We start from the raw sequence: 27,162 nt of genomic DNA on the forward strand, positions 1-27,162 counted from the left end.
GGTTCTGAGGCTTAACTTCATACGAGTACATAGCCATATTTCAAGAACTACATTTCCCACAATGCTGTAAAAAAAAAAAGTCAGTTTTCTGCTTCCCTCACGTGGGTGCAAATACCCGACCCTTTTGCCCAACATGCCTCTCGAAATGGACTCTACTTCCCGTGATGCGCTGCGCCCGGTTACGGGAGCCGACGGGAGGCGCCTCCCATCAGGGCGCGAATGCCACTAGCAACGAACAAGAATTGCCCGGCTGTGCTGGGCCTCCGGCAGCGAAAAACACTCAGACTGGCGAGTGCTCCCGTCTTGGCTCCCTCCATCCGCGCGAGTCCCAGGCGGCTCTGGAGCCCCCTCGCCTTCGTCACTTTCCTAAGCTTTGCTACGCGTTTCTACCGGCTGCGGGAGCCGCCGCACATCTGGTATTGGGTTGCGGGATACCATGGCGACGGGGGCGGGGCTTTGTTTTAGAGGCGGGATTTGTCGGTGGAAGAGAGGGGTTTTTTTTCTTTTGCATTGGAGCTCATTTCAGATAGATTGAAGATTGGTTGTTTCCAGATCACTTGTGTATTTACTTGTTGGTTGACCTGCCTTGGGGTCGTTTGCCCTGAAAGGCAGAATATAAGCAAAAGTAACATTTTTGGTCTATTCTTTTTCCATGTGCATTTCTGTCCTCCTAACAACCTTAATGAGTTGGGTTAGACTGGACTGGAGTAATTACAGTAATGGCTAAAATTATGGAAACCTTTTGGGAAAAATGTACAGTAGAAATGGCACCTTTGGTTAAGTTTCCACCAATTTTTCTTCTAATTTTTTTTTATAACTGTAGCCTTGTTCACTTAATAATACTATTTTACATTGCTTTTGGGGCAACCAGTCAACTCTTTGCACCATTATTTTAATTTTATTACATTACTAGCTGTACCCGGCCACGCGTTGCTGTGGCTCAGTCTGGTAACAGCGTGTGTTGCTTTTACGTCCAACAGATGGTGCTGTTTTTCAAAAAAACATGTTTTTACCTGTCACAGGTGTGACATCTATATAATATAGGTATATAAAACACACGCGTATTCGAATGCAACGTTGTGTCAAAATTTCAAAGCAATCGGTGAAGAACTTTTGGAGATTTAAGATTTTGAACAAACGAACATTTACATTTTTATTTATATATAAGATAAGATAAAAGCTCACTAAATGAAAGAACACAAAAAAACCCCCAACCAACTAGATAGCGATCACATAACACACTGACAAATGTCCTCCTCTCAGCTTCAATACATTACATCAATAACTGAATCCTACTGTGATCTGATTGGCTCATTGCCAAAACAAGATGACACCTAATTGGCTCTCTAAACACTCATGTTCATTGGCTACAATCAGATGAAGGAAAGCTACTTGATATCAACCTAAGCAAGTTGTGCTTCCTTTTTCTGGTTATTTGGCTATAACCTTTCATAGAATACAGTACATATAATTGAACAAACTTTGTTGCATTACATTCTTGATTAAATTATCTTTCCATTGATATATAATTTTATAGTACTACTCCAAAAAAAGTGGTGTTATTAGCTATCAAACCTCAAAAATACACTTTTCCCAAAAGGTTTCCACAATTTTGGCCACTACTGTAGTCCAAAGGTACCCCGTAGCTTTATTTGAGTGAAGATACAGTCTTGGCTTTTGGTTTAGTCTGGATGTAAACCTGAATATGTGGCGTAATGTAGAGGATAGAACAACCAACATAGAATGGATGAAATACAAGAATCTGACCTGGTTAAGCAAAATTCAAATATAGCAGGATTCAGAACACCGTTTTTGACACAAAGAAATGACCAAGCTCCTTGCACTTCTGTTTATCTGCAATATTGTACATTTTCCAAGGCACATTATTGCACTCTTAGAAACATCACAAAAGAAATATGAAAATACAGAGAAATCGAACAGAATTTGTCTCAGTAATCAAGCATTGTTTGTTTCTGTGGTCAAGCATTGGCTTTGTAGTAAAAGAAGTGTTAATATGTTAAATGTGATAAATATCTGTGCAAGTCCATTCTACAACATTTTTTATTGAGGGTACTTTGTGTAGAGAATTTTGAGGTATGGCATTTAAATCTATGCAGCAGTAGTCCTTTATCTTGCTGTCATTAATGTCATACTGACTACTGTAAGTAGTCCTGCAATTTAGTCCATCTCTGCTGTTAGTTACTGCAAATGGCATAAGGCCTGCTTCTATGTGGTACTGCCTCATAATATTTGCCTGGCCAATTCAATCCTGCAGGGATTTTGCACAACAGGTTCCTTTAATTCAGGGGTCTTCAAACTTGGCCCTTTTATGACTTGTGGACTTCAACTCCCAGAATTCCTCAGCCAGACACGCTGGCTCAGGAATTCTGGGAGCTGAAGTCCACAAGTCATAAAAGGCCAAGTTTGAAGACCCCTGCTTTAATTACACAGTGCCATTTCAGGACCTTGGAAGCATACCTTCTCTGTAGCAACACCTGCCCTCTGAAATGAGGTTCTCCCCTAGATTTGGACAGCCCTTACCCTGCAGGTATTTTGAAGGGCTTTTTAAGGCATTTGGCAAGGGAGAATGATGCCCCTTTGTTTGGTTCCTGTCCATTTGTCATTCTTGCGATACAAATATAATGCTTGCAACTTTATAATGTTTACAAGTTTCCTGTAAGCATTATAGTAAAGTAAATAAAAATAAGAGTGATATAATGTAGAGTTATTCATGCCAAAGCCTATGCCTTAAAATGAACTTACGTTCGTCTAATTATAATTAGGATCAAATAGCTGGGACATACTTTCTTGATTTATTTCTACCAGGATGAATTGGAGTGTGAACTTTTCCAAAATGGACACTATACTTTTACAGCAAAGTATGATTAGTTTTCAGTTTTCATGTATATCCTGGTTATAAGATTTGCTTACAAAAGCTATGATCACAAATCTCAGTTTTTAATTTTTCTGAGCATATCAGCTTCCTAGAAGTAAGTTTGTACATTTTAGAGATGCTTAATTGTGCACCGTATTTTGAAGGAAATGAAGATATGTGGTGAAAGTCAATGTAATGGAGTTGCATATTTGTAGAATTAAAGAACCATATAAATTAATATGAACAAAGAGAATTCTTTACCTAGCCTTAGTAGAAACTAATTTGGAAAGATCAGGTGCTTTTTTCATAAACTACCTGCAGAACTGTTAAGAATTCATCATTCTGATAAATTAAAAGTAAAGAAGACTAAAAAATGTTAAGTATGAAGTTAAAATCCTGATAATGAACTAACATTACTTTTGTCTTTTTATAGCTGGGATGAAACACATTTTGGAAAGATGGGGAGTTATTATATTAACCGGACATTTTTCTTTGATGTCCATCCACCTTTGGGGAAGGTAAAAAGCTACTATAATATTTTAACTTTTTGAGATTTAGTTAATTTAGTTAAGACTTTTGGTGGAACATTGTTACATCCTATAAGCATTATCAACACTTCAGTGGATAGTCTTTAAAATTAATTATTTTGGCTTTATAACTTGGGTCTTGCTATCTGGCTGCTCTTTCATCCTTAGCTTGACATAAGAAACAATCTCTTTCAAAGTTGACAGATCAGTTTAAGTCTGAATGGTTTTAGTGTTACATCGTAAACTATTATTCCAAAAATGTTCAACTCTAAAAACCTTAGTGCTGTTCCAGTCCAACGGAAGCTTGCTTTTAAATTGCAGTTTTTAATGTGACAAAAGGAGGAAAGTATTCAATAACTGGCTAGAGAGTAATCATACAAAATTCTGATTTTTAAAAATAAATATGAATCTAAATCTAATTTTTTGACCTGCCTTCACCCATTATGTTTTGGAATTCAACTTCCAGATTTGAAAATGTATCCTATTTTTTTAACATTTTGTTTGATGATTAGAATTTCCAGAGTTTTGTCATGGATAAAATTTTATAATATAGGAAGTTTGGGATGCCAGTATTCCTAACACTAGGAGGGCCAGTATTTATAGAGGTATTTTTTTCTTGGCATGCCTACTATATACTTTCATTATATGTTTTGGAATGACAACTATTAGAAATAGATTGACTTTGTTCATTATTTTCTATCTGTGCTATTACCTTTTATATCAGTTAGCTTCCATTGTAATCTATGGCTAAACTTCATCTTCCTTAATTTAACTGCTTCTGGTCTAGACTTTTGTTAATGTTTTTGATCTGATGCTTGCCTATAAGTTGATAAGGAGGTCATGATAGCAATAGCTTTCTTCCATTCTCATTACTCCTGCTTAACATATTTAAGCACAAGGTTTATTTTTGAAAGTCATGAGCTATAGGCAATACTTTTTATTTACTTATCAAATGTTTTTGGTTTGATCTGATAAACTTTTGAATTGTCTTCTGCTTTACTAATATTGTTCCTTTTTGTCCCTAGATGTTAATAGGACTTGCTGGCTATCTGAGTGGCTATGATGGGACTTTTCCTTTCCAGAAGCCTGGGGACAAATATGAACAACATAACTATATAGGAATGAGAGCGGTAAGACTATAAATATATCTTTGGAGAACAGCAGCAAGTTTCTCTTTTTAGTTCTAGTAAGTGTTAGAGCCAGAATTTATTCTGTCTGAGACTCCTTCTGTCTGTGGAAAACTTCTTAATTCAGGGATGAAACAGCTTTTTTTCTATCAGTTCTTTCTTCTTGCAAACCTGTTCTAGAAGACTGGTATGATGGTAGCATCTATCATGGAGAGCTTCCTGAATTACTGATGATGAAAAGAAATGTTAGAGCCACTTTAGATTTTTAAGAAGAGATTTTGAAATAGCCTGTAATATAAGCCTCATTTTTTAAAAAAATATTTCTTAAATAGCTTGCTGCATGTTAACATGAAATAAAATTTATAGCTAAAGTTTTAAAATGTATAGGAATAAATAAGGGAGATGAAAATATTTATTTTATTTATGTACTGTTGCATCTCCTGAGGGAACTCTAAAAAGTTACTTCAAATTTTTTTTTTAGCAAATTCTTAATTTGTGATGCCCATCATTTCAGTTGATCCTCCTGTTAATATGAATTAAATCTACCTACGATGGAGCTTTCTTTGTCTCAAGCATGCCAATCTTTATTCCTGCACTTTTCCTGTGCAAGTAGTAACAATGTAGCCGATTGAGCTGTAAGCAGTTTGGCTACTTTGGGGCACACATATTAATGATGTTAGAGTGGAGTGAATAGAATTAAGGAATGGATTCAGTATTTGAAGATCTGGTTATTTACGAGGTAAAACAAATGAAGAAGAGAAAATTTGAGAATTGTATCTAAAGTATGCAGTGCCTAGCAGAACAAATTTCATCCTTCAATTTTTTTTAAAACACAGAGACTCTATTCACATTTAATTGGATAGTGTATTGGACAGCGTGTATATGGCTTGGATCAATAGATAGAACCCTGGTGGCTTGGTGGTGAGAATGCAGTATTGCAGGCTAACTCTGCCCACAGCCAGGAATTTGATCCTGACAGGCTCAAGGTTGACTCAGCCATCTACCTTTCTGAGGTCATAAAACGAGGACCCAGATTGTTGGAGGCAATATGCTGACATTGTAAAGCACTGTGGAGTGATATATACCTTGTTTCCCTGAAAGTAAGACCTACCCCGAAAATAAGCCCTAGGTTGATTTTTGGGGTGGGCCTAATATATGACCTATCCCCAAAATAAGCGCTAGTTTTGGGGCACGGCGCACACCTAAAAATCAAGCTAGTGTGGGAGTAGGGTGGAACTGCCCTTTGCACCCCACACCCACTTATCACACCTCCCTTGAATGGACACCTGCTTCTTCTCACCGGCCTACTTCTTCTGTGGCATCCCCCAGCCTGCATTTTGCAGTCAGAGGCCTTTCCGGAAGGCCTCTGCAGCTGAGAACTGAGCTATGGATTCAATCTGTAGCTCTGTTCTTGGCTGCAGAGCCCTTTCCAGAAGGCCTCTGACAGGGAAATGCAGGCCGGAGCTCCATTCTCATCTGCTGAATGAAGCTGCTCCTTCGGCCGCAAAAGAAGTGGGCTGGGTGGGTGGAGCTGTTGGTGCCGCCACCGTGAGGTAAGTGGAAAAGGCACCCCCGGAAAATAAGACCTGGTGCCTCTTTTGGAGGAAAAAAAAATAAAATAAGACTGGGTTTTATTTTCAGGGAAACACAGTAAGTCTTAGTGCTGTTGCTATCAATAATATTTTCTCACTTTGTGAAATTAGGAAACTATTGCATTAGCAGAGTTTAAAGAGGTTATCAATGAAGAGAGATGGAGGGCAGAACAGAACATAAACTGGAATTAAGAATTTCAGTAGCTGAATTTCTGGGAAATAACCGGCTAACTGTACAGGTAGTCCTTGACTTACAACCATTCATTTAGTGAATGTTCCAAGTTATAGTAGCACTGAAAAAAGTGACTTACAACCATTCCTTGCACTTACAACCGTCACAGCATCTTCATGGTCACATGATCAAAATTTGGGCATTTGGCAACCAGCATGTGTTTACTGAGGTCATGTGATTGCCATTTGGGATGTTCCCAACCAAGTTCCCACAAACAGTCAGTAAGGGAAGCTGGATTATCTTAACAACCTTGTGAAGAATGCTTCTCTTCCCTTTTATTCAGTTCTGTGCCTTCCTTGGTTCATGTCTGATCCCCTTCTGCTACCTCACAGTGCTGGAGCTGTCCAGATCATTGCCTGCAGCAATAATCACTGCTACCATCCTGATTTTTGGTAAGCAACTGTTTTGTATGGCTTGGTCTGTGTCCTCTATTGTGAAAGATTCAGTGAGATTACATTCAAATCAATAAAGATTATAGGATGCAAAAACACAGAAAGAAAAATATCAAAAATAGCATTAATGTCTAAAAAGACAAAACCCCAGCTAAATAGGGGACATGTAAAATATGAAAAATAAAAAAGAAGTTAAACAAAACATACACTTCAAAAAAAAAAATCCATAGTCTGGTATATAATCCAGGGTTCTCCTAGACTCGTGACTTTTGCCCATGAAGCAGGTGGCAGTTGTGGCCAGGAAGGCCTTTGAGCAACTTTGTGTTGTGTGCAAGTTGTTCCCATTCCTGGATAAGCATGCCATTCTTACAGTCACCCAGGCCCTGGTCACCTCCCATCTGGACTATTGTAATGCATTCTACATGGGGTTGCCCTTGAAGAGTATTCAGAAACTTCAGTTAGTTCAGAAAATAGCGGCTCGAATAGTTTTACAGAAGTCTAGACTCAATGCTTCTCAGTGATGGCTCCTTCTTTATGGAACATCATTCCCCCTGAGGTATAGTTGGCCCCCACATTGTTGCTTTTCCAAAATGTTTTTTTGTTAGCAGGCCTAGGAACTACAAAGACAGAATCAATCAAGTGGCTGATTTGATAGTGTTGTAGCTATTGGGGACTGGGGTGAGTTTTTAAAAAAATGGGTGTTTATTATATGGTGGATTTTTTAAAATATTGTAAGCCCCCCAGAATCACCTACAGTATGTGTAAATTGGGCTGCTTTGTAAATTTGTTTAATAAATAATAAATATTTCCCCTCAAAGAAAGCTTTATTTTTTTCACAAAATAATTCACCTTTGAAATAACAGGTTTATTTTAGATTCACTGAGATGCAGTCATCTTTTTTCTGTCTTGCCTTTGTGTATGTAGGTGTGTGTGTGAGAGAGTGAGTGAGTAGGTGTTCATCTTAGGTTCAGAATCGTCTTTCTAAGTACAGTAATGTCTCTAAAATGAAAATGTTGGGATGGCATTTTTTGCACATCACAAATTTACTTTTAGAATTCAGTATGATTATGTTCGATAAGCATTGCTAAAAAAATTTGAATGACAAAGCTAGTATATGCTTGTCTCATTTTTTTCAGACACTGGATTCATTACAATCTCACAGTACATTCTTCTTGACCCCATTTTGATGTTCTTCCTCATGGGAGCTGTACTCAGTATGGTTAAATATAATTCCTATTCAGATAGGTAAGATGACAGCATTTGATCATCTTAGGAATTAGATATGTGCCCCTTGTCTCTATTACAGAGTATTTGTATTTATTTTTATTGTAACTTTTAGTATCTGGCATCAGGACTCGAAAGAGCTCTGCAGAATACTTACAGTATAAAACATAAAGCAATTACATATTAAAATGTAACAAAGAAGAGAAACGAATAAAAAAAAGAATATGTATGTAAAGTAGACCACCCTCAATTTGTAAGCATTTGGCGTCCCATAGTACAATTGCTGAAACTAACAGCACATAGGCTGGCAAATAAACTTTTTGTTTCAAATGGAAACAAAATCATGTGATTATTAGTGTTACTATCCTATCATTTGCTGCTATGTCACTGTTGTATTTTTAAAACACCCCATAAAAATGATCATATGATACTGAAAAATTGTGAAAATCAAGGGCAGTCTCTGCTTCCTGTTGTGGTAGGCTCTATGAGTTCTAATCAATTTATAGAAGCTTTTAATAAGACCCTGTCTTACTTGCCCCCTGCCAAGTAAAATGAAAAAGATAGCTACTAGAAAGAGGATGCTTGTGGTGATACAGAATGATCTATTAAGTTTATTGGATCTCTGGTTTATCTATTTATTGGATACTAGATCACAGCTTTTTGGCACTGTTTAAAAACCATTATGTTTTATGATTTGAACTACTGCATGTTTCTCATCTACTTTTATTCTCTCTCAAAATTTTTATTATCGAAGTACATCATTATACTGTGCCTTTTATTATTTGCATTTATCAAGAAATGCTGTCAGCTTTCCAGTGAGCAGTGCTTATATACTTACATATTTTTAGTAATAATAAATTAGTAATAGTAATAAATAAAGCCATGGAAGTTGTTAGGATAGTTTATCAGACCATTTTACTTACTTTGGCAGCCTGAAGTTGTGGGGGAGTGATGGTTTTTTTTCCAGATTGTAGATGAATAGAATTAATCTTAAGTCTTAAGTGTGCTTATTTGGAAAAAAGACTGTGACAAAAAGACAAAGAGGTTTAGAAAATATATGGATACCATGAGCATATGTGGTAAAGTGGGTACTTGAATCTGAGCCTTCTTGTTGCTGCATAATGAGATACTATTTTTTAGTTATAGCTATGTTTTCTGTGTATACATAGAAAAGACTCTGATCCTTTAGCAAGCATATTCCTGGTTACTTTCTTTAGCAACCCGAAACCACTATAGTAAGTTGATGCTTAGATAATCTCTCTAGATCAGGTTGTGAATGAATATTTTTTATTATGGTTACTTTATTAAGGTCATGGACAGAATTACAAACAAAAATACCATTAAATATGAAACAAAAACAAAACATTACAATTGGTGATGGATTTGTCAGTGCAAAATCAAATTCTGCCTAATTTTACAGGTAGTATAAAATTTTTTAGCCATGTTGAAGGAGAATTAATCATATTGATCTGATAACAATAACTGATCAGATTCCTTTATATATGATTATAGAGAAATTTTAATTTCCCAAGAAAAGATTACTGTTTTACCCAAAATGGTGTCCTCTGTGTTTATTGGAACTGCAATTCCTACATTTCTCAGAGGAAATTTGGAAAATACCAGGTTGGAGAAGGCTGTTCTAGAACAAACTTCTTAAATATGTACTTCTGTAGCACTGTTATTTTGGTCCAACACCTAAGATTCAGTATTTTTGCTGTACTACCAAGGTTGTTGAGAACTGTAGTCCAAAATACCTGGGAAGGCAAAAATGCCTTTTAGGAAAAGGCATTTTTGGAACCAGGTTCTATCTTTATGAATTATTGATATCACCCTCCTTCTCTGTAGGTTAAATACAATTCTTTCGTACTATATCTCAGTGTCTCACAACCAATCTGTTTTCAGCATTATTTATGATAAAGATTGATTCGTTGAACAAAACTTTTTTCAAAAATATGAATTTTGAACAAAACCCACATATTTTACAGGTCCTTTTCTGCCCCCTGGTGGTTCTGGCTGTGTTTGACTGGGATGAACCTCGCTGGTGCATTAGGGGTGAAATTTGTTGGCCTTTTTGTTGTCCTTCTGGTTGGCCTGAATACTGTCTGTGAACTTTGGGAGTTATTGGGAGACCTTAGTCTGTCACTGGTGAGTATATAAAACTCATTAGATTTTAGGATTTGTATGAAAAAGATGGTATTCTTAACAACACACCACAAAATTGTAAGATGTCAATTAGGTTACTGAAATCAAGATTTTTATAGTTCATTCCAAGACAATTTGCTCGCTGGATTGCTTTATTTTTTTATTTTTATTCGATATTGAACTATTTTATATATAAATATGGGGGGGTTGGACTAGAAGACCTCCAAGGTCCCTTCCAACTCTGTTATTCTTTATACATATATATCTAGCATTGTTATTGCGAATCCAAATTTAAGGACATGTGTAAAGTTCTGCAAGTGATTTTATATGATGAATTTTACTGATGAACTGCCTTTAATTGGTTACCTTAATAAGCTATGATGTATGTTGGGGAGCCGGGGAAGAAGCCTGGAATCATTTGAACTTTAGTGAAGCAATAAAGTTTGCAGCCTACAAATTGGATTTTTGTACACAATAAATTACTGGTTTATAGCTATGCATGATGGATTTAATGGCCTTTACAGACAGAGTTAGTTTTTTTAAAGATGAAGAAAACTGCAAGCCATTCATCACTAAGAGTTTGTTTTCTGGACATAAATAGCTTGCCATGGTAGAAAGAACTTAAATTATTTCTAGAGAGTAAATTATTTCTATGCAACGCTTAGGAGAAGTTAAATATGAAGTATCCTGAGATTGACAATAGACATTATTAAATTGGGCCCACGTTAACAGCAAGAAAGGAGGCTTTCTGGCAGATATTATTTACTGAAAGCCTGTCTTCTGTGGATATTTCAGTGTAAAGTTATTTTATCAATTGTTTCTATTTCTTTTATATATGAAAATGTGATCTTTTTTCTTTCTACTGTGTGATTTATTTTCTTGATTAAAATACATGTAGTGCAAGCATGTGAGTTTCAGCTTTTGAAAAGAACTACTCTAATTTGTATTAATCAATTGCAAATGAAATAAAACAAATCCATGTTGCTTAAAACTCCTCTTACAGATGACTGTTCAGAAATTCAAGCCACACTGTTACCAACACAGTTCTTTGAATCTTAAACTGTGCAAAGCAGTGTATAATTCTAGATCAGGGTTAGCAGAGATTGCTAAATTGACTGCTTTGATAAAAGAAAAAAATACAATTATTTTTGTTTCTACTTGGAAATCGCTTTTGGACTTTGTGTTTGAAGTAGAAAAAAAATGAAACTTTGATTTTGGGTTTTACTGATTAGATAGATTTGTTGTTATAGAAATGGCTAGTTTATACTATTATGTAAAAGTAAAAAGTTGAGGTTCGATGTTACTTCTTATTTTACTGCACCAAAAGGAGTCAGAAGTCAGTGTCTTTTCTTTTTTTCCCCTTTTCTCTGCACTTTTCTCTTTCCTTTTCCCTTCCCTATTTTCCCTATTATTTGCTTTTGTATTATATTTTATATTATAAGCTAATGAAAAGGATTGGCAGAATAACTGTTTTTCAGCCCTTCACCACTTAAACTGAAAAAGCATTACATTGAGATTATTAATTATCTCCCTCCTAAAGGGTATTCAGTTTGCTCAGTAATCCTTTTCTGCTATTTGCATTCTTAGATAAGCCAAGAAGAAACTCTTGCAATAACAATATAAGTTGACAGAGTTGAAGGATGAGTGGGAAATAGTGGATTTGGACAGCATTTCATGCATGGTTATTTGACAATATGTACTACAGTATTGAATAATTGGATGTAGTTTTAGCCAGCATATATAGTAGTTTACTCCAACTGTTTTCCCTGGGTAGCACATAGATAAATGTAAACCGAAGCGAATATTGTATGTCACAGTATTTGGAGTTTTAAAAATAAGTAATAATAAGTTAAAAATAAGTAATTTCGGAAGCCTATCTTGAACTTGATTGGAAATATTATCTGTTTTGTCCAGAATTGTTTTCAGTTCGGTATGTAAACAAACAATGCTAGAAATAATTTCTCTGTGAGAACTACTTTTCTACATGTATATAGGATAGAAGCATAATAGTACACTCTTTTATATTTTTAATTTGAAATAACAGTGCAAATCTGTACTCAAGAATAATATATATTGAATAAACATGGAAAATTGCAATCCAATTCGCTCTCCTATCAGAAAATCTTATTTTGGAAAAAAACTGAAGTTTGAACGAGTAACAAATTTTGGATTAATTAATATATTTATTTTTTAGATAGATGCCATACAATTTGGGGGGGGGGTACACACAGTTCATATGTACAGTTCCAAAAGTTTTCTTGTTTATTTTGAATCAAATTATTTTTGAAATGACATATGACTTTTCTGTTCTGGTGCCATATTGAGGTACTCAGGGCATGATTTACTATGAGAAGATAATACATCAGATGAAGCTGTTTTTTTTAAAAAAATGAGTATGCTTTGTTCCATCTAATTTTAAGACTAAGCAATTCAGGCTTGTGGCTTTATTGCTTCAGCACTGGAAAAATATGTAGATAACTTGTTTGGATGAAGAAAAATCTTGCCTAAAAGTTGATGCATCTAATTTTTTTTTTTTTAATTTCAGGTCACACTGGGAAAGCACTTCTTGGCTCGTGCACTTTGCCTCATTATACTGCCTCTTGTCCTCTATACGGCTCTTTTTGCAGTTCATTTTGCAGTGTTAAACAGAAGGTATCTCATTTTGTCAGAGAGGAAATACACACTTGAGAAACTCTGCACTGCAATTGATGCAGTGTTTATTTGGACCCTATACCAAGCCTTTTTTAAAGACATTTAATTCAGTGTAGTATCTACATTGATTCATTGCAGCAACAGGCCAAAGCTAAACAGGACTGAAAACCTCAAGGATGCAGTGTAGCCTGAAAAGTAAAAACAACAACAACACCCATCCAGGAATGGCGAACTACTTATTTATTGCTGCCAAGAAAACCTCATGAACTGTTGAGCTCGATTTCAATGAGGTTTCATTTATTTTTAAATTGGCTGATTTTAATGAATAGTGAAGCATAGCCAGCCAGGCTTTGAGATTACTGCTGATTATGATCTGATGTGATCATTCACAATTTTGGCTGTTGCTTTGCCTCTGGAAATGAAAGGCTGTAAAGAACTCTAAAGTCTAAACCATGGCTTGATCTGATAGTATGTCTAAACTAAACGATAGTTCTAATGGTTCAGGACATTAGATTCTTGTAGACATTTAAAAGAAGTGGAAAGCACTTTTCTTTTGCTGTTACATTTTCTTCTTATTTAATAATACTGTATACTGAAAGGCCAAGTACTTTTTTTTCTCAGTGGACCTGGTGATGGTTTTTTCAGCTCTGGATTTCAATCCCGGCTCATTGGAAACAATCTTCATAATGTTTCTGTTCCAGAATGTGAGTATCTGGGTTATTGAAGGGACAAATGCTCTAGCAAACATCATAACTGTACATTCTAATAAACAACATTTTCCTCTATTTAGAATCATTTTAGATAGTTCAAAGCAAAACAAATTAATGATTTTTCAGAAAAAGATTTTTAAAAGGCAATTTTACCTAGTATTGTTTGAAATATTTTGATGTGCTGCCTCCAAATTATTTCTAAAAAAATAATCGTCGTTATGTTTGATTTAGGGAAAGGGAATGTACAATTAAGGACAGATGTGATGGGCATGTAGAATGCTTTTGTTAATGTTTTGTATAAAATTATGTACTTTATAGTGAGGCTGGGAGGGCAATATATTGATAAGTTGAATTTCACGCATCTGTATTGGATTAAATGTATTTCATTTGAGCATCATTCAGAGAAAAGCCATATGTTATTATACAGCAGATTAAATCCAAAACCACTCAGCATACAAATGTCTATGACTCTCAGTAAGTAGAATAAACTAGTAGACTCCCAGGTTGTACAGCAGTGTGGTGGTTGTGGTTCAGAATTCATATTGTACAACTGTTTGACTTAGTTATGACTTGCTTAATAATTTATAATAGTCTAGTATTTATAGCAGAGGTGTCAAACTCGCAACGTCACGTGACGTGTCCTGACGTATCATGACTTTTTTTCCATTGCTGGCAATGGGGTGGGTGCGGTTTCGGCATGACGCATCTGTCCCGCAGGCTGGCAGTTTGACACCCCTGATTTATAAAATGCTAAATTTTAAAAGGCATAAGCTTAAGCCAGACAAATTACATTATCCAAATAGCATATTTGTGAGAAAACAGCCTGTTACTGCTTATTCAACAAGCCATAATTGTAGGCTAGTATGATACGTGAATCAGGTTGATGAGTCTCATAAAGTTGTTGTCAAATAGCATTACGATTGCAAGAAAGATGCTAAAATGGGGGTGAATTATCTAGACACATTGATCTATTTTGTATCTGTTTAGCAGTTTTCTGAACAAGGAACACTAGGAAGGAGGCAACGGCAAACCACTTTTGAAAATCTTGTCAAGAAAACTGCAAGGATTTGTTCAGGCATTCTCTGAGAATGACACACAATTGAATAGAAGGAGAAAAAAGCAATAATCTATGGTTACAAATGCAACCCCTGCTTCTTTGTTAGATGTAGCATATGGCTCTGTGATAACACTGAAGAACCTTCGCATGGCAGGAGGATACCTTCACTCCCACTGGCACCTGTATCCTGAAGGAGTGGGAGCAAGGCAGCAGCAGGTCAGTCAAGTGTGAAAATGATCATTTTCAATCATTCTACTGATATTTCCATAAGTCCTTCAGCTGACTAAAACTTCTGGACATTAATTATTTTTTAACTACCTACGATGGCCTTCAAGACTTGTTTTTCCTGGGACAGAAAATGGCTACTAATCATGCTGTCTAAATCAGGAATCTCAAACTTAGAGCTTAAAGAGTACACACAACCTTCCAAATCATTTTCTCCACTCTCTATTGCAGTGTTTCTCAACGTTGACAATTTTAAGGCATGTGGACTTCAACTCCAAGAATTCCACAGCCAGCATTGCTGGCTGTGGAATTCTGGGAGTTGAAGTCCACATGCCTTAAAATTGTCAACGTTGAGAAACACTGCTCTATTGGTATCTTAAGACAGTGGTCTCGACAAATTATTAAATATTACTTTGGTAATAAAACATAATATCAAAGTTTTAGTTAACTAAAAATGTTACTGGCTAAGTAACCAGTGTGAAATGGCTCTGATTGCAGTTCTGATTTACAGTAAAAAAAATATTAATAAATATTTAATGGCATACTATAATATTCTTCATTTTTCACTCTTTAGTCTATAAATATATATATGTAAAGGCTTCAGTGTTGCATTGCCTAGGCTCCTAAACTAATCTTCATGAGAATTTTGTGAGGATTTGAGCTTATCATCCTTGGTAACTTAAGATCCTTACTACCATCAAAATCAACATGACTTTGAATGACACTTATTGTGGAATAATAGTGGGATAAATCTATTTTCTTCATTTTTGTTTTATATAATCCAGTATGTAAAGTGTCATATTTGTTAATAATGAGTACAGAAGTGTAGTTTCATTAACATACTTAAGAAATTAAACCTAATAACTCTTATGTATTCCTAGGTCACTGCATATTCACACAAAGACTTGAATAACTTATGGATTATAAAGAAATATAACTTGAATAGAGGTAAATTGAAAATCACCCAAGTGGATTATATTATTCATTTTACTTTTCTTCAGGGAAAATGTCTCTTTTCTTAGGATTATGTACAGTCATACCTGTAACAATGGTGTTTCTCAAGATATATAAAATATTTGCTATATTTAAATCTTGGCTTTCTTCCAAAGAAAAGCATAGCTGTAAAATGGAATGTGCTTGTATCACTTAAGAGGGTATCTAGTTTTGGACATCTCATTTGGGGAGCGTTCATAAAAGGAAGTGTAGCAGAGGGACAACTGGGACAGTAAAAAGGTCTTCTCAGATAAAGTTAATATAAATTTAATAAATATGTACAGGAATAGGTACATATAAATAAGGATTAAATGTCTAGCTGGTACTGGATTAACTGATTTGGATTAGGGCAAAAATGTGGTTATTTCATAACTTGCACTTAGCTTGTCTAAGCAGTTTGTCTTCCAGCTATTAATTGAAAAGTGCAGGTTAGTCACAGGGCAATAAAATAAATAAATATTCAGTGTCCCTACAGTTGAATTAAATCATAGAGCTGGGAAGTATGCTTCCCTTCTTTATATTATTTTGGTAATATATTTAGGTATTGGTGTTCTAATGTCTTTGTCCATTCTCCTCAAATTCATGCTGAGACCCCTTCTATTCATCAGATTATTCAGACCTTTCCTTCCCTGTGGAGTTTGTGAAACATGGAGATATTATCCGTCTGGAACACAAAGAGTAAGTTGCACAGGAATTTGAAATTTTTTTTGGAGATTTTCTAGATTTGTCTGAACTAGCTATTCTAACTGAAGTTTTGATCTGCCAGCAATGGATAAAGTAAGTTTTTGAAACAAATGTTGGTTTGTTATTATTTCTTTTCTTTGTGCTTCATGTGTATTCTATTTGTAAAGTTACATACTTGAACTTTAAATCCTTAGGATCAGCTTCATTGAGGCCATAGAGATTCTTTGGTTGATTTTATATAGCAGCAATAACAGCTAGCTAACATGGCTGCACATTTGGAAATTGTTTCCATGGAAAACAATGAGCACCCTATAGAAATTATGATATTTGTATATTGATAAATAGATATATATTTAACAAAACATTATTATATTGCTCTCGTTTTGTTTAATATTTTTCATCCTTCAGATTATCCTGAAAATTGGATCAAAGAGTTTAATTTTATTTTAACTTTAGGACATCAAGAAATCTGCACAGTCATCAGCATGAAGCCCCCTTGACAAGGAAACATCTCCAGGTCACTGGATATGGCATTGTAAGTGAAAAAATAGGATTCTACTTTCCATCTGTAATAAACATTTTGCTAAAGCAAAGGGTTGTATTTTTCTGTTGTGCCTTTCTTGCTTTTAAATTGTTCAAAACCTGTGATATTTCATAGAAAAACAAAGAGTCACAAGGGATGTTATAGTTAGTAATATATTGCTTTAAAAATTATGTAGAACTCCTAAAAGAAAATATGGAAGAAAGCAGATCTAATAAACTGAAGCACTGAAATACCACCATAGAATTTATGTGTGAGCTCATATACTGTTTTCTTGGAATCTCAAATCATCTAGCTTTTCTAAAGAACTTTATTAATTTATTCAATTTACCATGTGATCATGTGACTCTGTAGTGAGTGGTGGGAAATTCCACTTCAAGAGGTTCAGGCATTAAAAGGTAATTGGGGGATGCGATCAGAACCCCAAAAATACATAAGTGCAAAAGCCAAGGAGCTAGTCGGGATGCTGAGTTTTCCCTTTCTGTGTGGTTAAAAAAAAAAAGGGAAATGCTGAATAAGCCAGGCATATTTTCTTTTTTTTTTAACCTATGTATGTCAACTTGAGCTATTTAGAGAAAAAAAATCCCTGCCCCCCTCCTGTAATTTATGTTTCCTAGAATGGAACTGGAGACTCCAATGATTTCTGGCGAATTGAAGTTGTAGGAAGAAAGGATGGGAAACGTATCAAAGTCCTGCGCAGTCAAATACGATTGATTCATCTAGCAACAGCCTGTATCTTGGGCTCGACTGGAAAGACACTACCCAAATGGTAACTGTTCAAATGTCTAGCTAACTTTGTCTTAAACCATTGGCTACCTTTGCTTTACAGTTATTTTAAGAGACCATTTTTCATTACTCTTCTAATTATGTCTTCTAATTTCTAATTTAAATTAAACAACAGCTAATTTATAGTCATATAAGTTTAGAGCCATACTCTTCCTTTAGCCTGAATAGCTAATTTAATTCTTTATTATCCTATATTAATATACATGTATTATGTTGTGGCTTTAAAAAGAAAAGAGCTCATATCTGCTGTTACATAATAGGAAATGCTGGAATGAGACAGTTTGTGTACGGGTATTGGCAACTAGGACAGAAATTTGTATCGGCCAGACCACAAATATCAGCCTTCTAACTCCTTGTGACATGTTTCAGTGTGAAATATCAGTGTTTTCATAGAAGAAAAGATCTCTACAAAAAGATGCGTTGAAAAGAGTCAAGATATATGACAGCAAATTGGGATTAAATTGATTAAAAATATTTGTCTTTCACAGGGGCTGGGAACAAGTGGAAGTCACTTGCACTCCATATCAGAAGGAAACTCCAAATACTCTTTGGAATATTGAAGATCACGTTAATTCCAGATGTATGTGATAGTAACATGTCCTTAAAATACTGGATATTTTTCCTACATGTTCTGTATACGATGAGAGTGATACCAGAAAAAAGCTGTCTTAAATTATTTGGCACGCCTACACTAGGGTGACCCTTGTTTCCTCATCTCAAAGTCTTAGAAAAACAAAAAGTGGAACATGCTATGATTCAGTTTTAATGTTCCAGGGGTTTAGTGGAATGAGGGCTTGAGGGTAATTTGACCATTCAAGATTTGGTTGCATAATTTGTTTCTTTTTGCTATTTCTATCATGCTTTCCCACTGAATGTAATTGAGTACTGAGAGAATGATTGTGCAGATTTAATGTATAAGATTCATCTTAACCTTGTCTTCTTTTCTGCAGTGCCCAATATCAGTTTGGATGTTTTGAAACCTTCCTTTCCAGAAATACTGCTGGAATCTCACATGGTTATGATCCGGGTAGGTAGATTGTTTAGGCGTTATTGTTTTAACATTCTAATTAAAAAAAATAGTTTGGGCCAAAATAGCAGAAGATGCAATCCAGTAAGTCTGTCTCTCTTATCGGTAGTTTTCAAGACACTTTCAATGATCTGGGGAGGCTGAAGATTAATATATTTTAGATTGTAGCATATGCCTGTAAAATATACTGTAGATACTTAAAGAAAGATAAATGATCTTATATAGTTTATTAATAATATTTTAGCAAGTGGAAATATTTTTAAAAAACAGAGTGAGTTTCTTGGCAGGTGAGAGAATTGCTGATGAATGGAAGGAGTTGGAAACTTAATATTTTTGATTTCAGACTTTTATAGCGCCTTAGTCATAAAAGGCAAATTATCCTTTTATCTTCACTTTGGCCAGCTTGATTTGGACTGTGAATCAAGTTGCTCTGAGTTGCTCATAAATAGCATTTTCTAATTTCTAAATGTTAGTCAGAGCTGTTACTAGTAACCAATTCAGTATTAATCCATTTTCATGGTAACTATTATTGGTGTGGTACTAGATAAGGCAGTTATTTATATTCCCAAATCCATCCATATTAGAGGATTAGTATAGTTATTGGATGATAGTTACATTTCTGTGCATTGGAACTACTTTTTTGCTTTTCTTATATTTCTGGTTCGTCAATAAGGAGAAGACAGGAATCTGCCTAAGATAATTTTCTGTTTACTTTTCATTTCAGTTTACACGAGCAGCAGGGAGCGGGGAGTGTATCAACCCAAGATTACATAGGGCTCCTTACTATTTACATACCATGATATAATGGTTTAGTGTTATTCATGAACCCTCTAACTCATTTTAGGGGAAATAATTCTTCTTGTAAAAATAAGGATACTTTGGCGATGTAAAAGCAAAGTTAATGAATTTCTATTTGGGGATAATTGTTGAGAATAAAGAACAACAACAACAAAAAAATCTCCATAGTTTTCACTATGGAGCATCTTCTAAAGCATTTCTGGTTGAAATGTGGTATCAGTCTCAAGGTGGGCTGAGTTAGGCTATCACCACCAAAATAGGATATTTAGTAAAAAAGAGCAGTGAAAGATTGAACATGTATTGTGTGTACACGTATGTCCGTATAAACTTTCCAGAGGTGGCTAATGCACTATTTACTATTATATGAAATCAGTTAGATGCACAGTTCATTCTTAAATATATATATGGCATATGGCCAGTTACAAAGGTTTTGCAATATAACTGATAACTATGCCTTTTATTTCATCTGAAGGGAAATAGTGGCCTTAAACCAAAGGAGAATGAAGTCACATCAAAACCCTGGCATTGGCCAATCAATTACCAGGTATATGGTCAGCATCAATGTTGAAGAACTCTGTCTTCATCTTGTTTTTAAAATAATAGCATGAAGAATTGCTGTTAGTTCTTTTTACATATTTACAGGATGCATGTTTAAATGACACCCAAATCTCATTTTTTTTTCCTTTGGTAGTTCTTATTGCTGTATTTAGAGACTGTTATTTATACAGATGTTTCTGGAATGCTGGTTAGCAAAAACATATGAAGGTCATGCAAAACTGTTCTTGGAAAATATTTCACTGCAGTTAAACCCAAACTTGAATTGTTTTATAAATATAAAATTCAGGCGGTGCTTGACTTACAACTGGTTATCTAATGACCATTTGAATTTACAACAAATCTCTCCAGAGCTATTTACAACCTGTTTTTGGAATTGCAAACCCGCACCTGCAGGTCATACGATTGTACTTTGGGCTCTCGGCAACTGGCTCACCTTTATGGCAGTTTGCACTGTCACACAATTACGTGACCATGATTTGTGACATTTCTTCCGGTTGCTAGCATTTATTGCTGGTTTCTGACAAAAAAACAGCCATTAGGGGAAACAGATACTCTTAATGACCACAGTTTTTGCTTAATGACTGCAGCATTCCCTTAATCACCATTGCAGAAAAATAGTCATAACTTCAAATCCATTCAGGTGATGCCTCCACTTACAATTGAAATGATTTACGAGCATAATTCCGGCCTCAGTTATAGTTGTAAGTCAAGAACTACCTCTACTTTTTTCTCTTATGATGGAGGGAAAAATCAATTAATTAAAAAATGAGGGCTAAAAGTGAACTACTTCGATCACTTCTGATTCAGCCATCTATTTCTCCATAGGGTCTGCGTTTTTCTGGTGTCAATGAAACAGACTATAGAGTTTATTTGCTGGGAAACCCGGTAAGCAAAATTTTGGTTCTTTATCTTGAGATTGGATGAGTCATCTTTGACTTGAGCTCCCTGGAATGTTTATTCCACTTCAGTAGTTTTCTTTATAATCTTGTCTTCATAATTGTAATCCTTATCTTTTGCTTCTTTATAATTTATGTTGCAAAAGACAGTTTGGTGCAGTGGTTAAGGCATCAGACTAGAAACTGGGTGAGTGTGAGTTCTAATTCTACCTTAGGCACAAAGCCAGTCACTCTCTCTCAGCTCTAGGAAGGAGGCAATGGCAAACTACTTCTGGAAAGTCTTGTCAAGCCAACCGCAGGGACTTGAACAGGCAGTCCCCAAGAAGAGGACACAACTGAACACAAGAAAAAAAATTGCACTGAACAGCCTTATTTACAATGTTTGTTTTTTTAAAAAAAAAACAGGTGATTTGGTGGATGAGTCTAATTGCTATTGGATTATATCTTACAATGATAATATTTATATCAGTGGTTGTGAAGCGAGGAGTTCAGCTGACAGCTGAACACAAAGGTAAGACCAATTTTCTTCTTATTATTATTATTATAAATTCTTGCTTTGAACTCTAAAACAACAAATGCCATGTAGCCAGTGCTATATCACATTTCCTTCAGAGAGAGATTATTGGAAAAGGGAGAAAAGGGGGATTATCACTGATGCTGAGATCCCCAAAAGCAAATAAAAAAAAAACTAAAACTGGAAAATTGGAGAGCTATCAAGAATTATTCACTATTCCTTGTTCCATTAATTCTGCACTTTAGGGTCCTTACTAGTTGGATACAGTGTTTATCACTAAGACTGCATTGTTCATAGAAATTTATGTTCAGATGACTCTGACTAGAGCAGCAGCTCCCAACCTTTTCTATACCCCGCACCCCTAGAACGCTTCTGATATATTCTCGCACCTCTTACAAAAGTTCGAAATAACGGCAACAAATTATGCACATACACTATAATTTTGAAAACGCAAGCTTTCACACCCCCTGGAATATCATCTTGCACCCCTAGGGGGTGCGAGCACCCCCTGTTGGGAACCCCTGAACTAGAGTGTTCCAGTTTTTTTAATTACTTAACAATAGCCTTTACCTGTGTACTTTCCCTTAATTGGATTGGACTTCAACATTTAAGATTCTATGACTTTTGGCCATATGAGTTTGGAATTATGGGAACACATAATATATGTGTGTAGCACAAAACTGGAGAAGACTTCTCCAGATACAGGTAATCTTTGGCTTATAACAGTAATGTAGTCTGCTTATTTTTATGTTATGTTATGTTATTTTTATTTTTTATATCCCCTCTTTATTATTTTTAACAAATAACTCAAGGCAGCAAACACATCCAACAAACCTTCTGCCTCTTATCCTCCCCCCCCCACAACAGACCTCTGAGGTGGGTTGGGCTGAGAGGAAGGGAGTGGTCACCTGACTGGCTTTCTGGTCTAAGGTGGGACTTGAGTGCATGGTCTCCAGCGTTCTAGTCTGGTGCCTTAATCACTAGACCAAAATGGTCATAAGTTGTGATAGTTGTTGTAAAGTGGATTATCATGTGACCAAACCAAATTTATGACTTTTTTGTGATGATTGTTATTAAGTGAATCTGTGGTCACTAAACTAAAGTAACACCACAGTCATTAAGCAAACCCACTGTTCGGTATTGGGCAGTTTTGCTAAAAACCTGATGTAAATGCTGCTTTTTGGGGGGGAAACATCATAAATCATGGTCATGTGTCTACGGGACAGTGCAAACAGTTATAAATGAGGGCTGCTTGCCAAGTGCACAAAATGCAATGATATGGTTGTGTGTGTGTGTGTGTGACTGTTTGTGAAATGGTTGTTGGAACTTTGGAACCTGATCATACTATCTTTTGAAGGGTCCATTCTAACTTTGAACAACCACTAAGCGACTGGTTATAAGTTGAGAACTATCTGTAATCATGAAAGTTCATGTGGTTTTTGCTTGGAATCATGACAGCTTTCAAAATGTTCTTTGGTCTACTTATTCATAATGGTTGTTAGTGTTCCAGTGGCTTTCTTTACCTAGCTTGGTACTGTAATGTTTTCTATTATGCATAAAGGAAATATATCTGATTATGAATAGTGTAGTCTACTTTGTTTTTTTGAAAGCTTTCCACAAAGGAAGCGTCAGCGGTAATTCTGTCCAATGAACCTTTAATGTGGCAAATCTAAGGCATTTAATATTTACACATTCCCTAGAATTAGATCTTTTTATGATGTTTCAAAGGATCCAGTGCTTGTACTGTATACAACTTTTAGATTAAATAAATGTCAGTGAAAACATCCTTAGGTATATGCATATATTACAGAGCTTGCTCGAGTTTTGCTGCATGGTGGAGGAAGGATTATCCTGGGATGGTTTCTCCATTATTTTCCTTTCTTCATGATGGGCAGAGTGCTCTATTTCCATCATTACTTCCCTGCCATGCTTTTCTCCATCATGTTGACAGGTAAGATTTATAAATCTTCATATATCAGGAATTAAATATGGTAATCAGGTTACAGGGAGTCTTGAAAAGCATGAGTGTAAGTGATCACACTATTTACCTTAACACATTGCATGTTTTGAAAAGGTTCTCAGGAAATAACTTCTTTATCAACATTGAGACCATTTAACCTAGAATTGAATTTAGGAAATTAGGATGCAATCTACTCTCCTATTCTCATCATTTCTGTATTGATAATATGGATATTAGAATGATCATTAGAATGATTAGGAACAGTTTCAAATAGGACTTCGATAAAGATTCTAAAACAATTTGCCCTCAAGTGTGTTGCAGAAATACTTTATTTTTACAATGCCTTTTAGGTGTATTGGTTAAGATTATTGTTAAAAGCTCAGTTCTGAATATTCTCATTTTTGTCTCAGGATATCAAACACTACAGGTACTTCTTTTTAAAGTCTTGTTACATCTTGCCCATCACTTATCCATCACTTGCCCCCAAATGCCATGCTTGAGGCCTGCATGTTCTTTTCCACAGATTTTTCTTTCCCCATATAAATCTTCCAGAAATTGCTACCAAGTTGTGATTTCTAATGAGATGGGGAAAACTGATTAAATGCATGAATGGCTGTCATATAAACTGTATTAATTTAATCACAAATCAAATTTAATTTGTTGTTTTTTTCCTCAGGGATTACGTGGGATGTATTCCTGAAATTCTGTGCTTGGTTTTTTTCAACCAGCATCCAAGCTAAGAAGGTTTATAACTACGGGATAGGAGTGTTGGTCATGCTCAGTATGTATAGGTGAGAATTAGTTCTTGAACTGCTCAAAAATATATTTAATTAATTGCCTGAATCTTTAACCACATGTCACTTCCCAGGAAACTTAATCAACCAGAAAGAACATTTATTTTATTTATTTATAAAATTTATTGGCTGCCCATCTTACCTCAGGGTAACCCTGGACAGTTTATAATCATAATAGATAAAAATAGTATAAATTAAAAACATAAATAAATTAATTCAAAATGGGGAGCAGGGGAGCAGGATAGAGAGGGGGAGGTGGGATTTGTTGTTAATTGATCAACCACCTCCACTATGGTTCCCCCATTGATGCCCCAAGCTAACTGACAGAACCAGGTCCTTAGGCTCTTACGGAAGGTCCTGAGGCTTGGAGCTAATCTTACTCTGGGGGCAGGGCAAGATGTTCCAGAGGACAGGGGCAATGGCAGCGAAGGCCCTTTTTCTGGATTCCACCAGACCAATGGGGCCCTCAAGCATGTCTCCTCTGCCAGCACAGGTGGGGTGGGCCAATCCCAGTGGCTCTAAAACACAGATGACTGAACTCACAGCTCAGTTTAAAGGACCTTGTTCACTTCCTTAGAGCAACAGATTCAAATTCTTCCCAGATAACTGGGCAAGACTATGCTTCAGGCAGCTCATAGGATTTGTGCAATCAGATTCCAACTCTGAGTGAATCTGAGTAACTTTATGAGATAGACACCTAGAACAGAACTTACAGCAGCCTGTAAACATTCTCCAGGTGGGAATCTGGGAGTCTGGGACTGGGTTATCTTAAAAGGGCCACCAGCCAGCTCTCTGCAGATATAATAAGACTGAAGAAAAACTACCTTTTCTGCCTTTAATGTCCCTAGGTACTTCTCAAGGAAAACTTTTACCCATGTTTGATTGGGTTCACTCTTCATTTTCTTCCAACAGCACTCTAAGGCATCTCTTATGCCATTTCATCTTCTATGTCCTCAAGAAACCAGGGAACCCTGCATGATCCATGTGGCTAGAGAGTCTACATAGATGCAATTAGATCTAAGGCCATTGCCACTCTCTTGTCCCAAGTGGAAATTAAGCAGGTTCCAGAGCTCCATGAACAATTCCAAGCTCCCACTGAAACCAAGTAATGTCCATTAGACTGTTTAAATATACAGTATACTATCTTCCCGTAGAGGGTGCAATACCAACAAGGAGTGTAAAGTCTATGACAAGAGACTGATGGTAATATTCCCCAAATGCAGATCATATTACCACTACTCAGAGATATTCCCTAAATATTGTAATGTAAACAGCTTTTCTTTGACAATTGCTATTTTTTCTTTAACTCAGAATTCATTGAACAATATAATTAAATCACATTTGTCATGTTATAAATGTTATGTACTATTAGTTAGACCAACCTAGTGGATGCTGAGATGCCTTCCGCTTTTATGCTTTTATTTTATTATTTATATATGTGCGTGTATATTTTCCACAGCTTTTACCTCTTCCATCCTCTATCCTATGGGATGACAGGACCTCTGGCTTCTGATCCCAACAGCTCAATGGCGGGCCTTAAATGGCTGGAAACATGGGAGTTTTAGATCCAACTTTTTTTTAAAAAAAAAAAGAAAGGAATAAAATAGAAGAATAGATGTGGTGAAACATTTCTCTACCTTTGATGATTGCTATGAAGAATTTTCTCTTAAACATTTCTGAGTGGAAACAGTGAACTATTGAAGAAGGAGGCAGCAGTGTGGGAGAACTTCTGACAGAAAGGCTCATTGCTCCAGTCATTTGAGTCAGCTGCTACTTTAAAGTTTGAACCGTCCAAGCAATATTTAAACACTCATGCTGTCTTATCAAGACAATATACAGCAATGTCATAATGTGTGATTTTGAGGATGCCTGTGTTTCAAAAAGATGTAGATTATGCAATCTTCTCTCTGTTCAAGTGTGACATGACACACAGGGAATATCAACTGTGTCTTTTGCAAATGGGATAGTTCAGAACCAATAATTTATAGTGTTTTTAAAGGGAAGTTGTCTCTCCGTGTGTACACATATATGCCCTCAAGAGGCATCTCTTTCTTGCTTTGATCTTAAATGATTGGACTTAAATGTTTCAGTTGGTTGAGGCATTACAGGTTTCTGTGCATTCCTTTCTTCTAAGACAAAAGGCAACAAGTTATTCCTATTTTTGGATAATACTTCTGTCTCTGAGCACTAGCTACTACTTGCAGTTAAGAGAATCTTACAACTACCAAGAAGATTCAAAGAGTTATTAAATTATAAATTCCAGTCATCACACCACTATTCTGAGGATTTTTTTTAGTGGAGAGATGTTATGTTTTTGGTCTCCAGCTCTAAATTCCTCTGAGATGCCTTTTGAGCAAGGAAGTCCGCAAAGCTGCAGAGATTATATAATAGCTTAGAGCATTTGCTGGTGCTGGCATTGATCCGATTTATCCCATCACCTGAGGGAAAGCTGACGTGAATGAATGTAGATTGTGCAAAATAAGTGGTAATACTGGGTTATTCTTTGTTAAAGGCATAATTCTTTTGAGAAGTCTTTTCCTCTTGCTATATTAAGCTATCTGGAAAAAGGTTTTTTTAGTTTCAGAGTAGCTTGATAATAGAGCAAAACTCTTCATAGAGGAGAGAGTTTTTGTGATTGCATGTGAAGGAAACTCTTAAAAACAATCTGACTAAAAAACATTTCACTCTCAATTAGTGTGCAATGCACCAGAATTTTTTCGAATGAATTTGGCTCCAACTCTCGTTACATTGATCACCTATGTCCAGATTGCTGAGATATTGCAGTAATTCATTTTAGCATGTGCATGAAACTTTCAAGCCTCCCAAATTATATTCTCCATGCCATCCTTCATTAAT

General features: G+C 35.7%; 1 protein-coding gene across 1 annotated transcript; it reads left to right on the top strand.

Annotated features, from left to right (window-relative positions):
• Positions 1-195: 195 nt before the first annotated feature.
• Positions 196-25,871, top strand: POMT2 (protein O-mannosyltransferase 2). The gene is made up of 21 exons (XM_029283471.1): positions 196-416; positions 3,309-3,393; positions 4,428-4,532; positions 6,637-6,745; positions 7,882-7,990; positions 9,955-10,114; positions 12,657-12,763; positions 13,385-13,467; positions 14,637-14,746; positions 15,637-15,703; positions 16,357-16,426; positions 16,889-16,967; positions 17,591-17,742; positions 18,248-18,339; positions 18,710-18,786; positions 20,057-20,128; positions 20,968-21,027; positions 21,444-21,549; positions 23,363-23,503; positions 24,189-24,303; positions 25,766-25,871. The coding sequence occupies exons 1-21, from the start codon at positions 220-222 to the stop codon at positions 25,869-25,871; spliced, it is 2,202 nt and encodes a 733-aa protein (XP_029139304.1). The 5' UTR covers positions 196-219.
• The last annotated feature ends 1,291 nt before the right edge of the window (positions 25,872-27,162 follow it).

The sequence above is a fragment of the Protobothrops mucrosquamatus genome, unplaced genomic scaffold (assembly GCF_001527695.2).
Source record: "Protobothrops mucrosquamatus isolate PMUCROS unplaced genomic scaffold, P.Mucros_1.0 scaffold101, whole genome shotgun sequence".
In the NCBI taxonomy this organism is placed as follows: Eukaryota; Metazoa; Chordata; class Lepidosauria; order Squamata; family Viperidae; genus Protobothrops; species Protobothrops mucrosquamatus.

What these genes read in the sequence shown, in the direction of transcription:
- POMT2 (XM_029283471.1), top strand. Translation starts at nt 220, where the DNA reads ATGCCACTAGCAACGAACAAGAATTGCCCGGCTGTGCTGGGCCTCCGG. An exon ending in TCCATCCACCTTTGGGGAAG is followed by an intron (nt 3,394 to 4,427) that starts GTAAAAAGCTAC and finishes TTTTGTCCCTAG; the next exon opens with ATGTTAATAGGACTTGCTGG. An exon ending in TAATGTTTCTGTTCCAGAAT is followed by an intron (nt 13,468 to 14,636) that starts GTGAGTATCTGG and finishes CTTCTTTGTTAG; the next exon opens with ATGTAGCATATGGCTCTGTG.